At 38.6% G+C, this 14,986-nt stretch overlaps 1 protein-coding gene across 1 annotated transcript; it reads left to right on the plus strand.

Annotated features, from left to right (window-relative positions):
- Positions 1-297: 297 nt before the first annotated feature.
- On the plus strand, positions 298-7,477 carry LOC135156042 (uncharacterized). The gene is made up of 3 exons (XM_064107066.1): positions 298-774; positions 1,621-1,755; positions 7,274-7,477. Exons 1-3 carry the CDS (start codon positions 307-309, stop codon positions 7,475-7,477), a joined length of 807 nt encoding a protein of 268 aa, XP_063963136.1. The 5' UTR covers positions 298-306.
- Positions 7,478-14,986: the final 7,509 nt, after the last annotated feature.

A 14,986-nucleotide genomic window follows, 5' to 3' on the forward strand; every position in this document is an offset into this window, starting at 1 on the left:
TCATCTTGTTCAAAATTTCCGAGTGGTACATTATGGAAGCCAGTTGTTTCGTAAATTTGCAAAATTGTAAAATGCCTCACCCCTCCCTATAATGTTGTATATTCATACATTCATAGTTTTCTTAAAGAATATTCGTGTGATCCTCTTTGTTTCACAGGACATTGTGCAAATTTTCGGTGAGAAAAAATATGACAGTGGTGGATTTTCATACAGTTAAGCTTGAATGGATCAATCGTAACTCTTTGTAAGACGGGGCCCATCTGCAGGTGAAATTGTCGTATATTAGAGGCACTACTGATACAAGGGATGGCAGTAAACTTCAATGGCATCTTGATTAAGTTGCTTACCAGCCCCCGATGCCAGTGGTTGATTGCTGTCTGCACCATTGTCCACATCCTATATTTCAAACCCTGCAGCGCCCTCTCAGGTGATCTTCAAGACCTTCTTCAGAAGCCTAACTCCACAGGCTTCAACCCTAACACGCGTAATCTAACACAGGCCAACGTCAACTATAAGCTCCTTACTTGTGATGACATCTCAAATATTTCACAAGGGCGGTCCCTTGGGTATGGCTACACGAAGGAGGTGTTTGAAGGAACTTACAAGGGTAGGAAGGTGGCAATTAAGATGGTCACACCCAAAGTTGTAGATATTACGGCATGTTTCAAGAGAAAGGCTTATCGGATCAAATCGGAATGCTACGAGTACGCAAACTTTAAGGTGATGAAGGAAATAACATTAAGTTTGGAGATCAACAGTGATAGATTACTTCAGGTATTTACTAAACTATATCCCTGGCTTCTCAAACCTATATTTAGTCTTATTGGTCCTCTTACCAAACTTACTAGAGGGGTTTCCTTCGTCCCAAATGGCGGATAATTTTTGCACGAAGTGGAATGATGGAGCGACGACGAACAAAATCTCAACAAATTAATTGGGGTAGGCTTTAAAATATTCCTCTTCTTGAAAAACAGTGTAATCAATAATACATCAACGTTCGATAAAAACTTATTTTGCTCCATTCTTATATGTTCAAAATTAAAAATGTCCAAAATTGATTTTCGGGATTGTTCATCAAAAAAATCAGGAAGGTTCATAAAATTCCCTCGTTTTGGATTAATCTTGAGACGATTCATTAATTTCCCCAACTTGATAATAATAATAATGATAATATCACCTGATGTAAAATGATTGACTCTTGTTTAATAGTGGTAAATGTCACGGCCCTGGGAAGCGGGGTGCTGAGGGTAGTGAAGCACCCCCAAGTTCCTGGGGGTGTTGTGTGTGTTATTCTCCATAGACAGCACCCACTGGTATCCAGGTAGATGTGGCAAAATTAATAACCAAATGCCTACATTTTCAGTAGAACCTTTTTTGTATTTGTCCAAATTTCCCCGTAACCAAAAGACGTCATTTTTTTTACTGAAACCCTTTTTTCTCTTTTTTTTGGTCAAACTTTTCGTTGACAACAAAAAGACCTTTGTTGTGTTGTGAACGCCCCCTTTTTTCTCTTATTCTTTTTTGCTTGTCAAATTTACATCAGTGCCCCTGTAAAAAATCGTTTTCAGGGATCTGGTAAATGACATATTTAGTTGCACAATAATTAACTTTTGTTTTTAGGTACTTGGGTTCTGTGTACGAGGAGATGCTATAACAGGATCTGTAATTGATCACGGAGTCATAGAAATCGTGGAATTTGGAAGGAAACTCGAAAAGAGTATGCTCACAAATTCTACCTGGTCGGAAAAATTACAGGTAATCCCGAACAGAAATGATTTATTCCAGATCGGATATTTTGTCAAATGCATGAACCAAAAGGTTTTTAAAATCCCCTTCCAACCTTGTCGTGGAATTATGAAATAATCATTTTTTTAGAAATGCAGTATTAACGTAGACTCTTTGAAGTTGTTACATTTCTCAGGAATGGTGGTGGTAGTGGAGGGGGGTCATTAATGAATGTAGGAGGGGTAATATACCATTGCAAAAGTGTACTGTAGTACTAGGTGCCGTTCTTTTACGGTACTCCTGCTCTTGTACCAAAGTAGATCTCAGCCAGGTTCATTGATTCTAGTATGTGCTATAGTCATGGTATTGGCTTGACATACCCGGCCTTGGTCGTAAGGCGCCTTCGGGCATACTTTTTCTTTGCCTAATTGGCCTTCTCTTTCTTTGCCTTGAGCATGCTTTGACTTTGGCCTTGAGTATTTGAAGCCATGAAAACCCAAGACATTTTCAAGGCTTTTGTCCGTTTTATTTATTCCTATAGTAGCTAAAAATGTGGATGGAATGTAATAATCGCATGATATTGGGCACTCGGGAATTTACCTTCCACAATGTTTCTATTTTCAGTTTCCATTATATTATTATTTTGACATTCCAAACTGCTTTCATACTCAGAAGATAATTTAAACAAAACCAATCAAAAGATGATACTGAGCTCTCGAGGATTATGCTTTAATAAGGCAAAGGAAACACTGTTATTCATGACAAGTGCCTCTTTCCAAGCTAAAAGTATTCTAATACCTTTGATCTTTGCATCATTTTATATTCTTTCCACAATGCCCCTTTTCCCCGAGATTCCGTTTTCCCATTCATATATTTGCCCATTTTATTTATTTATTTATTTATTTATTTATTTATTTATTTATTTATTTATTTATTCATTCATGCATGTTCACAATATACAATGTAAAAGAATACACAGATAATGTATAAATATATGAAAAACACAAGTAAATAATGAACATACAAAGGTGTTGCAACATAAGCTAAAAGCTTGATTGGTTCAAGCACCTTTAAACTGGTTTTGCATCCAAGAAAACAAAATAAAAATGTAAGAATAAGGAAGAGAGGAAAGAAAGAGAAGAATGTAAAAGTGATAGACTGCCGAGATATAACAATTAAGTTTCAAATTGTTATGAATATATGGTAGAGTAATTCAACAATGTTAAATTCTTAATCTTCAGTTACGAATAAGAGAAAGAAAGAAGATTTAATTACTTACATGTATACGTTACTAGCAGTTTACACATTCTGTAATTTTGAAAGGAGATTGTGCTTTACAGCCAATTTAAAAGAATGTGAGGTTTTCAAATTTCGAATATTATGTGGAAGATAATTCCAAACATCTGAACCACGGTGTCTGATTGATTTATGAGCTAATGCGGTGCGGGGATTAACCAAATGTATGTTCGATGACTGTCTTGTGATATATGAATGGACAGTGCTGTTAGGCTGAAACATTGAAGAAAATGAGTCAGGCAGCATATTGGCATTAAAACGGAACATAAATAAGGCAGTTTGCAAAAAATTTATATCTTCTACCTTCAAACACTTCAGCTTTACAAATAAGGGATTTGTATGGTCTCTGTAACCAGACCCAGTACATATGCGAACTGCTTTCTTTTGCAGGAGAAATATATTGGTAGTTGACACTTTTGATGTAGCCCAAAGAACATTGCAATATGAAATATGTGGCAGTACAAGAGTATTGTATATCATAAATAATATCCTATCATTAACAAATGTTTTTACCCTATATAATACACCAATATTTCTAGAAATTTTTGCAACAATATGAGTGATATGATCACTCCAGTCTAGATTCTGATTAACATACACACCTAGAAACTGTGTACACTGCCTTTGTTCTATTTCAACTCCATCTACTTTAATGCTTATTTGTTTGTTACCAGTAGATTTCCTCCCCTGAAAATGAACAAAATTTGTTTTTCCTAAATTCAGGGATAATAGCCCAGGACCAAAATCCAATTGAAACCAGTTGGATTTCCAACTGGTTTCAATTGGTTTCAATTGGTTTCAACTGGTTTCAATTGGTTTTAACTGGAATTTAACAATTTCCAGTTGAAACCAGTTGGGCAACTGGAAATCCTAACTGGAACCACTTGGGTAACTGGAAATGACTTCCAATTGGAAATGATTTCTAACTGGAACCAGTTGAGTAACTGGAAATCCCAACTGGAACCAGTTGGGCAACTGGAAATCCTAACTGGAACCAGTTGGGTAACTGGAAATGACTTCCAATTGGAAATGATTTCTTACTGGAACCAGTTGAGTAACTGGAAATCCCAACTGGAACCAGTTGGGCAACTGGAAATCCTAACTGGAACCAGTTGGGTAACTGGAAATGACTTCCAATTGGAAATGATTTCTAACTGGAACCAGTTGGGCAACTGGAAATCCTAACTGGAACCAGTTGGGTAACTGGAAATGACTTCCAACTGGAAATGATTTCTAACTGGAACCAGTTGAGTAACTGGAAATCCCAACTGGAACCAGTTGGGCAACTGGAAATCCTAACTGGAACCAGTTGGGTAACTGGAAATGACTTCCAATTGGAAATGATTTCTTACTGGAACCAGTTGAGTAACTGGAAATCCCAACTGGAACCAGTTGGGCAACTGGAAATCCTAACTGGAACCAGTTGGGTAACTGGAAATGACTTCCAATTGGAAATGATTTCTAACTGGAACCAGTTGGGCAACTGGAAATCCTAACTGGAACCAGTTGGGTAACTGGAAATGACTTCCAACTGGAAATGATTTCTAACTGGAACCAGTTGGGTAACTGGAAATCCTAACTTGAACCATTCAGTTGTGTAACTGGAAATCCTAACTGGTACCAATTGGGTAACTGAGATGACTTCTAACTGGAAAGATGGGTAACTGGAAATGAATTCTAATTGGAACCAGTTGGGTAACTGGAAATTATTTCCAATTGGTTTCCACTTGGAAATTTTCCAGTTACCCAACTGGATCCAATTGAAACCAGTTAATTTGCATATTATTTGCCAGTGTGCACAGATTAATGTTTTATGAGATTAATCATCATTAACAATGTATCTATTTAATTCTTTACAATTTCAAGTACCACACTTTTTAAAGATTAGTATTTAGAATACTTAGCAGTGAAAACCATGTTCATAAATGTTATAGATTATAATTAAAACAGATTAAAGGATAATTAGGACACCACTAACTGTTACCAAATTACATCAAATAAAAGTACATATATTTGAAGATCTTCCATATAAATATATACACATGAAAGTCTGTATTTTATCAATGCCCTTTACATTGGTATTAATAGACATATAACACTGCTTCTGTGTTGGCATGAGAAATAGTTAGTGCAAATGCTAATTAATTTGTAACTAATTAAGTTCGTTCCAACTGGAAGTTCCAATTGGATCCAGTTGGAAACCAATTGGTTTCAACTGGTTCCAGTTGAAACCAGTTGCCTCCAATTGGTTTCAACTGGAACCAATTGAAACCAGTTGCCTCCAATTGGATTCAATTGGTTTTAATAGGGAAATTGGAACAACTGGAACCAATTGACAACAATTGCCAACTGGTTCCAGTTGCCCAATTGGTTTTAACTGGAACCAATTGGCAACTGGTTTTCAATTGGTTTTTAACTGGAACCAATTGGCAACTGGTTTTCAATTGGAACCAGTTGTTCCAATTTCCCTATTGAAACCAGTTGGCCAACTGGTTTCAATTGGTTTTGCCCTAATTGGTTTTAACTGGATTTTGGTCCTGGGAGGTTACTCCTGAACCATAATGTCAGCTTCGGAAGTTCAGAATTCAGTTTGCGCTCTGGAACATTTACATCACGATGTGAAATGAAAACATTAGTATCATCTGCAAATAAAGTGTAATGCAAAGCAGCTGAAACATCACAAATATCATTAATGTATATGAGAAATAGTAGTGGGCCTAGAATAGACACATGTGGGACACCACATGTTTGAGAAGAAACATCCGAGTCAGTACCCTTGTAATGAGTATATTGTCTTCTAAGAGATAAATAACTTGAAAACCATTGTTGTGCGACACCTCGTATTCCATAGTGGTCCAATTTACAAAGTAGAATCGAGTGATCAAGTGTATCAAAAGCTTTGCTGAGATCCATGAATACACCAACAACATGCTCGCGAGCTGCTAAGGCAGTTGAAACACGATCATAAAACTTCAATAGTGCAAGGTCAGTGGAATTGGATCGACTAAATCCATATTGTTCAGAATTCAAATACTTATGATCATCCATAAATTTATAAAGCCTGTTATAGACAATTCTCTCTAAAACTTTGGATAAACTGGGTAGTATTGAGATTGGTCTATAATTAGATACAGTCGCTGTATTGTCTTTTTTGTAAATTGGAACCACTTTGGCAAGTTTGAAACTAGAGGGAAATACTCCTGTTGACAAAGATAGGTTACAGATGTGTACCACTGGGGTTATAATTGAACCGATAATCTGCTTTAACAAGGACGTGCTTAATTCATCATAACCACAAGAGTAACTATTCTTAAAAGTGCGCACTATATTCAGAATTTCAAGATAATCAGTTGGCTTAAAGAAGATGGAAGATTGTGACGAGTTATGCAGGTATCTCCTAAAATTGGTATCATGTGTATCTATTGTCTTAGCTTGATTTGGACCAACATTTGCAAAATAGTTGTTAAAGGTATTCGCAATTGCATCTGCTGAGGTAAATTCCTTTCCATCATGAATAAACTTGCTTGGGGTATTTGTATTATTTCGCTTACCTAATATATCTTTCACAGTTTTCCAAGTAGAGGAAATACTACCACTTGCTCGTTCAAACTGTGAGGAATAATGTGACTTACGAGAGCAACGTATGACTGTTGTCAATTTGTTCCTATATTTCTTGTATTTATTTATATTTTCATCCGTTTTATCCTTAATACTACGCTTATAAAGAACATTTCTCCTCTTTATTGACTGCATAATGCCCCTGGTTATCCATGGGTGATATCCTCTTTTCTTATTGATTGATTTTTCATATGGAAAGTGTTTATTGAAAAAGAAGTGGAACCTGGTCCAGAAATTGTCATAAGCTCTATTAACATCACTAGTGGTGAGAACGTCCTCCCAATCTATTGACAGTAAATCTGTGTTAAGATCATTTATCCCTTCATTAGTGATCCTTCTCCTCCCTTTACATGTATGTACATCTCGTATTTTCGGTAAATTGCCAATTTTAACACCATACGTTATACAGAACACAGGAAGATGATCAGATATTTCAGAATAAAACAATCCAGACTCATAATGACATTGAGACGCCTTTACAAGGATATTATCTATTAATGAGGACGAATGATTGCTAATCCTGGTTGGCTTATTAATCATGATATTGAATGCATTTGAATCAACGATACTTTGGAAGCTAAGGGAGTGATTGGATTTGGATAATAGATCAATATTGAAATCACCCATCACACAGACAGATTTACCAGATGAGTTAACAGTTGACATGAGGCATTCAAGATTAGCAAGAAAGTTAGTCACATCTGTGGTTGGTGGTCTATATATTAGACAAACTACACATTTCTTTCTATCAGGACGATCAACCTCTATGCATAAACTTTCACCAGCTCCTCTCGTTAATGAGAGGTCGTTCCTAGTTTTGAAGGATAGAGAGTCCTGAACGTAAAACATCACTCCACCACCCCTACCATTTGAGCGGTCTTTACGAACTTGATTGTAACCATTCAATGCAAAAAGTGGAGGTCACAGCAGCAATAGATGGGGGTGATTCCTTCACCTCATCCTCCGGGACAGCTATGCCAGCAGCTCCGGCCTGATGTTCCCCCAAAATAGGTTCATCCTCTGTCGTTGCTCCAGTAGATGGGATGTCACTCCTCACTGACAACTTTTTTGCCTTTTTGGGAGATTTCTTATTCTTTCCTGGCGACATGTTGCACACAAAAAATTTCACAAGAAAGCAGAGTGGAGTGTTATATATATGTCCAGTTGATCAGTAGTTGAACATCTAGGCTATAAGAATATCTCGTGGAGTGGTTTAAAGTGTGTACTGTTTAGCTGGCTGCCATATTAAAAAAAAAAAATAATAATTTAATTGGACTAAGGAAAGGCTTGACGATGTATATACAAAAATATAATAAGGGTATTCTGACATGAGTGCTCCATCCACTGGTGTACAGATGGGGGCTTGGGAGGCCATGTACCCCCCCCCCCAAATGTTCATGACCAAGAAAAATTGAGAAAGGGAAAGAAAAGGGACAGAAACGGGTAAAATATGATATAATATTATTCCACTTATAAAACAAATAGCACAATATACATAACAAATGTATTCATAAACATAATAGTGTATCAAGATCAAATTAACTATTTAAAATAAGAATTTAACATCATACACTTCAAAATTTCATAAAAGTGAGGAGCCTAAATAAAAAGCAGAGCTTGCAGAAAATTAGGCTCCCATTGGGAGAAAATATAAGTTGTTACTTTGAGCGCAAAAATGTGGAAACGGAATAAATATTTATGACATAGATTGTTATACACAAAATATATCAAAAAGCATCAAGTTACCAGAAAATGATGGAGTAGAAGAAGAATAGAAATAAAGGTAGCAAGATGTAACGAAAATGAAAAACGACCAAAAAAGACGGAGGGGGGGGGGTCAAGGGATAAATAATAGAGTATAAGAAAGAATAGAAAAACATGATTATTTGCAATCATCAGTACGATCCAGCATTATGGATTATACCTCTATAAAAGGTGTAACTTATTTCATATTATTCATATTTTGAAGTTTGAAATAAATCAAATATTAGTAATAAATTATTCATTATTCCTATTCAAAATATTATTTGCATTAATTCCTTGATGTCCTTGATGTAAGAACAAAAGGGTTTGCCACACACAGGCGTCGGTAAAATCATTGTGCGTCGATGAATGAAAACTCACTTAAGTCTAATCGGGGACTACTTGTTTCAATTCAGACATAAATGCTCTAACGAACCGACGAAAGTCCATTTCTTTGTAGGCCCATGGTATTCGCATCTGCTGCGCATCGCCCCCGTTCTTGCATTATTTTGTTCATGGCTTAGCTTAGCTTTAGCCTTGGCTTAGGGTGTCTTATCCTTGGGGTTTGATAACTTTGGCTTGGCCTTGGAATCGAGGGTTGATGTCCTCATTGCCCTGAATTATGGAGGAGCTGCACGTCTGCGACGTCACAAAATAAAAACTTTAACTTCGGATTTTTATTACTCTTTAACCAATATTTTCCTCTGTTGCCGTTTTTTTTTTCAAAACCAACTTATGATCAGGGCGAAATTCTCCTTTAAGGTGCCACAAGAACTGGAAACTGATCTTGCTGCAGCAATACTGATATAGAGCGAATACTGTCAAGATAATGCAGACTTTGATACGATAAGGACAAACTCTTAACCTCTTACAATTTCATGACTGTCCTCGAAGAAATAACAACTTTATATATGATTTCCTCCGATTCAATGATATGCATTGTCGAATGGGAAGAAAAAAAAGGGGGAATCCCTCGGGATAATCTTGTAGTATTTTCCAAATTTCATCCTTTTTCATTTCTCAACTTTGCCTTCTATTACTCATCATCTTCGAGAGGACATTACCCTTGGATACCAGTTACTTCCACTCCTTAGCAATAAACATGCCAACAAGTGGTCAATAATGACCCTCACACAGCACACTCACCTGTGACTCACTATAAATTCTCTGAATTGGTACCTCTCTCTCCCCTCTCTCTTTGTTTACATCCTACGTCACATTTGGGATGAAAACTACTACTTTCTTTTCTGAACACACTTCTCAAAGTTTTCTACTTTAGTAAACACGTGTTTTGAGAACGTCGTCAAATACTTGATACATTTTGTGGATTCCATCATCTCACTTGGAGCAAATTCATCCATTGCATCTTCCACAGCATATCATTTCTAATTTGCGTACTACCCTTTTTTCTCCGTCACATTTTCACTAAGAGAAAATCCAAATACCGCTTGAGCTAGCCAAGTTATTTTTTGTGATATAATCTTGTGTGATTCTGTGTCATTGGGATTGTGCAATAATTGGAACACTTTGTTATATTGGAGGATTGTCTGTCGGATCTCTACACGCATAAAGTCGGTAAGTGGAGATTGGCTTATTACCATTTCATCTTATAAACCAACCCCCGCTTCACTGGTGACCCCGACGTGATTAAAACCCGACCAACGTGATGAGAACAGTCATCCTTCGTCATATAATGTTCTAATTATTATCTCCCTTCTTCTCATTTCATTGTCGACTCACTTACATTCTTCAATATGTCGACTTGCAATCAAAAGCACCCTTTCTCGCAACCAACTACTAGTACTGGTACTTCTATTCAAGATTTAAGAGCAGAACTGTCAAAACTCACAATTGCTATCGACGCTTATCGTCAACGTCAAGCTCGTCACAATAATCATTCTCCCTCACATCAACATGCCGGAGATTATTGTTATTATCATTGGCGCTTTGGTACAAAATCTCACAAATGTGTACCACCTTGCAAATTCAAAAAGGCTTCAAACAAACAGGACACCAACAAACCAAAGCTAGCAACAACTAACCAATCTTCCTCAAAATCAAAAAGTCGCCTTTTCTACATCACTGATAGGAAAACTGGAATTCGTTTTTTGGTCGACACAGGAGCTGAAGTTAGCGTTCTTCCTCCATCAAAAGCCGAAAAACATCATCCTTCATCAAAATTCTATCTACAAGCAGTTAATCGCTCAAGCATTACGACTTATGGAGAGCGAAGCCTGACTCTCGACGTCGGCCTGCGTCGAGCTTGCAGATGGATTTTCATCATTGCTGATATTCCCATTCCTATCATCGGGGCAGACTTCCTTCATCACTTTGGTTTTCTTGTTGATGTGCGCAATCTCAAGCTCATCGACTCTTCTACAAATCTATCTATTACTGGCATCCTTTCTTCATCTCCTTCTATTAGCCCTATGTTTCTGAAGCCAGAAAATCAAGCTGCCTACAAATCTATCCTCGAAAAATTTCCTGATATCACACGCCCTGTGTATAAGGAGGCTGAGATCAAGCACTCCGTCACCCATCACATTGTGACGAAAGGCCCTCCTGTTTCATCCCGTCCTCGTCGCCTAGCAACCGACAGGTACAATATCGCGAAGGCGGAATTCGATCACATGCTGGAACTAGGCATCATTCAACCGTCTAGCAGCAACTGGGCATCCCCACTTCATATGGTGCCCAAGAAAACACCCGGAGACTGGAGACCGTGTGGAGACTATCGTGCACTAAATAGGAATACAGTGCCCGACAAATATCCCATTCCCCATCTCCAAGACTTTACATCTGCCCTAGCAGGCAAGCGAGTTTTCTCAAAACTCGATCTCGTACGAGCATATCACCAGATTCCTGTCGATCAAGCAGATGTACACAAAACTGCCATCACCACACCCTTTGGGTTATTTGAGTTTGTACGCATGCCTTTTGGGCTACGCAATGCCGCACAAACTTTTCAACGATTCATTGATGAAGTAACCCGTGGTCTTCCATTTGTGTACGCCTACATCGACGATCTGCTCATCGCTAGCGAAAATGAAGAGGAGCACAAGCAACATCTCCAGCTACTTTTCGCTCGACTCTCAAAATATGGCGTCGTCATCAACCCAGCCAAGTGTGAATTCGGCGCATCTTCTCTCACCTTTCTCGGACACATTGTTGATGAGAACGGCATCCGCCCTCTGCTCGAGAAAGTCAAAGTCATCAACGATTTCCCTGTTCCTGATTCTCTTCGCAAACTCAGAGAATTTCTAGGACTAGTCAATTTCTATCGTCGCTTCATTCCTGATTGTGCAACTCTCACTCAACCACTCACCGATCTATTGGCATGCAAGCAGAAAAACAAAGCAATCCATCTCGATGATACAGCCCTAAATGCATTCAACTCAGTGAAAACAGCTCTCGCTCAAGCTACTCTCCTTTCACACCCAAAACCTAATGCCCCACTCTGCATTATGGTGGATGCATCAGATGTTGCTGTTGGAGGTGTGTTGCAGCAACACATTGACGATGACTGGCAACCCATCGCCTTCTTCTCAAAACGCCTGCAGCCAGCTGAGACAAGATATAGCACATTCGGACGTGAACTTCTCTCTGTGTATCTCACTATTCGTCACTTCAGACATGCACTTGAAGGACGACAATTCTTCATCTATACTGATCACAAACCTCTCACTCATGCCTTTAATGCTAGACCTGACAGGTATTCACCACGCGAAGTCAGACACCTAGACTACATATCTCAATTCAGCACAGATATAAGGCATATTGGTGGAAAACACAATGTAGTGGCAGACGCTCTATCTCGCATGGAAATCAACTCCCTCACTTCAACTCCTACCATTGATTTCAATGCCATCGCCGCTGCCCAGGAGGTTGACGAGGAACTCAAACAACTCACTTCAACCTCGCTCAAACTCGAACCTCTACCTCTTCCTATCTCTGACTCTACTATCCTATGCGATACTTCAACTACCAATCCTCGACCTTACATCCCATCTAAATTCAGACGAGTTGTATTTGATGCTCTTCACAACCTATCTCACCCTGGCATCAATGCTACCCAAAAACTCATCACAGACAGATTTGTTTGGCCTGGAATTAACAAAGATGTTCGAAATTGGACCAAAACTTGCATACAGTGTCAACGTTGTAAAGTACACCGTCACACCAAGACACCGATAGGTACTTTTTCAACACCTGATGCTAGATTCGATCACATTCATATCGATCTCGTGGGACCACTTCCTCCTTCAAATGGCAATGCATATCTTCTCACATGTGTTGACCGTTTCACCCGATGGCCTGAGGCAATGCCTATTCCCGACATATCAGCTGAGACAGTTGCCCGAGCATTCATTTCACACTGGGTATCTCGTTTTGGTGCTCCCTCAACCATCACTACCGATAGAGGTCGACAATTCGAATCTTCCCTCTTTCAAGCTCTAACTCATCTTCTTGGTAGCTCTAGAATTCGAACTACATCTTATCATCCTACATCAAATGGACTGGTTGAGCGCTTTCATCGGCAACTTAAAGCGTCACTCAAAACTACACCTTCTTCACGATGGACTGAAACTCTCCCTCTCGTCATGCTTGGAATTCGAACTGCAGTCAAATCTGATTTGGAATGTTGCGCTGCTGAGCTGGTATATGGAACAACTTTAAGATTGCCAGGTCAGTTTATAGCACCTAATCAGAAAGATTGTGATTTGGACCCTAGCAACTATATCCATCGACTGAGAAAACAAATGGAGAACCTCAAACCTCAGCCCACTCGTATTCAGCATCGCAAACCACAGGTCCACCCTGATCTCACATCATGCACCCATGTCTTTGTGCGTCATGATGCTGTCAAGAAACCCCTTCAACCACCCTATGATGGCCCATATCAAGTCATCAAGCGAGCTGATAAGTTTTTCACCATCCTACTCAAAGGAAAACATGAAACTATCAGTCTCGACCGTCTGAAACCAGCATATTTGGAACCACCCATTTCAACAACCGTTCCAACCACTGTTCAACCTAGCTTATCTACTCCTGAAAACCCTAAACCTTCTCAAGTGACTACTACACCAACCACTAAGCCTACGCCTCCCTCCATCACTCCTTCTTCATCATCTACCGAGCCTGAAATCAGACAAACTCGTTCAGGTCGAAAAGTGCATTTTCCAAAGCGCTTTGTTCAAGTCCTTCATTTTAATTGAGAAATTATTTTCTTCATTTGGACTTACTATTTCCTTTGTTATCGACCGTTTCATTTTATTCAACGATCTAGGAGGGGGCTGATGTAGTATTTTCCAAATTTCATCCTTTTTCATTTCTCAACTTTGCCTTCTATTACTCATCATCTTCGAGAGGACATTACCCTTGGATACCAGTTACTTCCACTCCTTAGCAATAAACATGCCAACAAGTGGTCAATAATGACCCTCACACAGCACACTCACCTGTGACTCACTATAAATTCTCTGAATTGGTACCTCTCTCTCCCCTCTCTCTTTGTTTACATCCTACATCACATTTGGGATGAAAACTACTACTTTCTTTTCTGAACACACTTCTCAAAGTTTTCTACTTTAGTAAACACGTGTTTTGAGAACGTCGTCAAATACTTGATACATTTTGTGGATTCCATCATCTCACTTGGAGCAAATTCATCCATTGCATCTTCCACAGCATATCATTTCTAATTTGCGTACTACCCTTTTTTCTCCGTCATTTTCACTAAGAGAAAATCCAAATACCGCTTGAGCTAGCCAAGTTATTTTTTGTGATATAATCTTGTGTGATTCTGTGTCATTGGGATTGTGCAATAATTGGAACACTTTGTTATATTGGAGGATTGTCTGTCGGATCTCTACACGCATAAAGTCGGTAAGTGGAGATTGGCTTATTACCATTTCATCTTATAAACCAACCCCCGCTTCAATCTCCATCTTGCAAGTTTATCTTGTGCAGAAAAGGTCAGATTATTGCACATAGTTACAATTTATTGTGTATTCTCTTTTCAAAGATTGCCAAGGATCTGGCTGATTTACTCGTTGTATTAGAATATTCTCCAATTGGTTTGGTCTCCATTGCCGACTTCAAATTGGATCAATTCATGCTCATCGATGGAAGGTTAAAGGTCGGTGACCTCGACGATATGTCAACTCAGGAGAGACCGTGTCTAACTTCACGTGATTGCAATATACGTGGCCAAACATTGGGTAAGGACCAGGGGCGGGCTACATTATTTTTCTGCCATATTTTTCGCGGCATACGGTTAATCGGTTAGTTTTTATTCCGACAAAGACTACACGTTATTAACGGAATCAATGTTCATTAAAAAATCGTAAATGATTACATGTCTTATGCTTGTACATCAATTCTAAGCAATGCTCAAAGTGCCCAACAATATAGCGTAATAAACAAGTGGAAACAAATATGAAATCATAAATGGATAACAATCGAAATGTTATTCATATAGGGAAAGGGAGTTAACCATTTTTTCCCCCAAATTTCTCATTCTGTTTTATCAACATTGACTTTAAGAAAACAACCATTCATCCACTTTCGTATGTCAGAAGTCATGCAGTCCCTAGGCAAGTCA

The sequence above is a fragment of the Lytechinus pictus genome, chromosome 11 (genome assembly GCF_037042905.1).
Source record: "Lytechinus pictus isolate F3 Inbred chromosome 11, Lp3.0, whole genome shotgun sequence".
NCBI classification, from domain to species: Eukaryota; Metazoa; Echinodermata; class Echinoidea; order Temnopleuroida; family Toxopneustidae; genus Lytechinus; species Lytechinus pictus.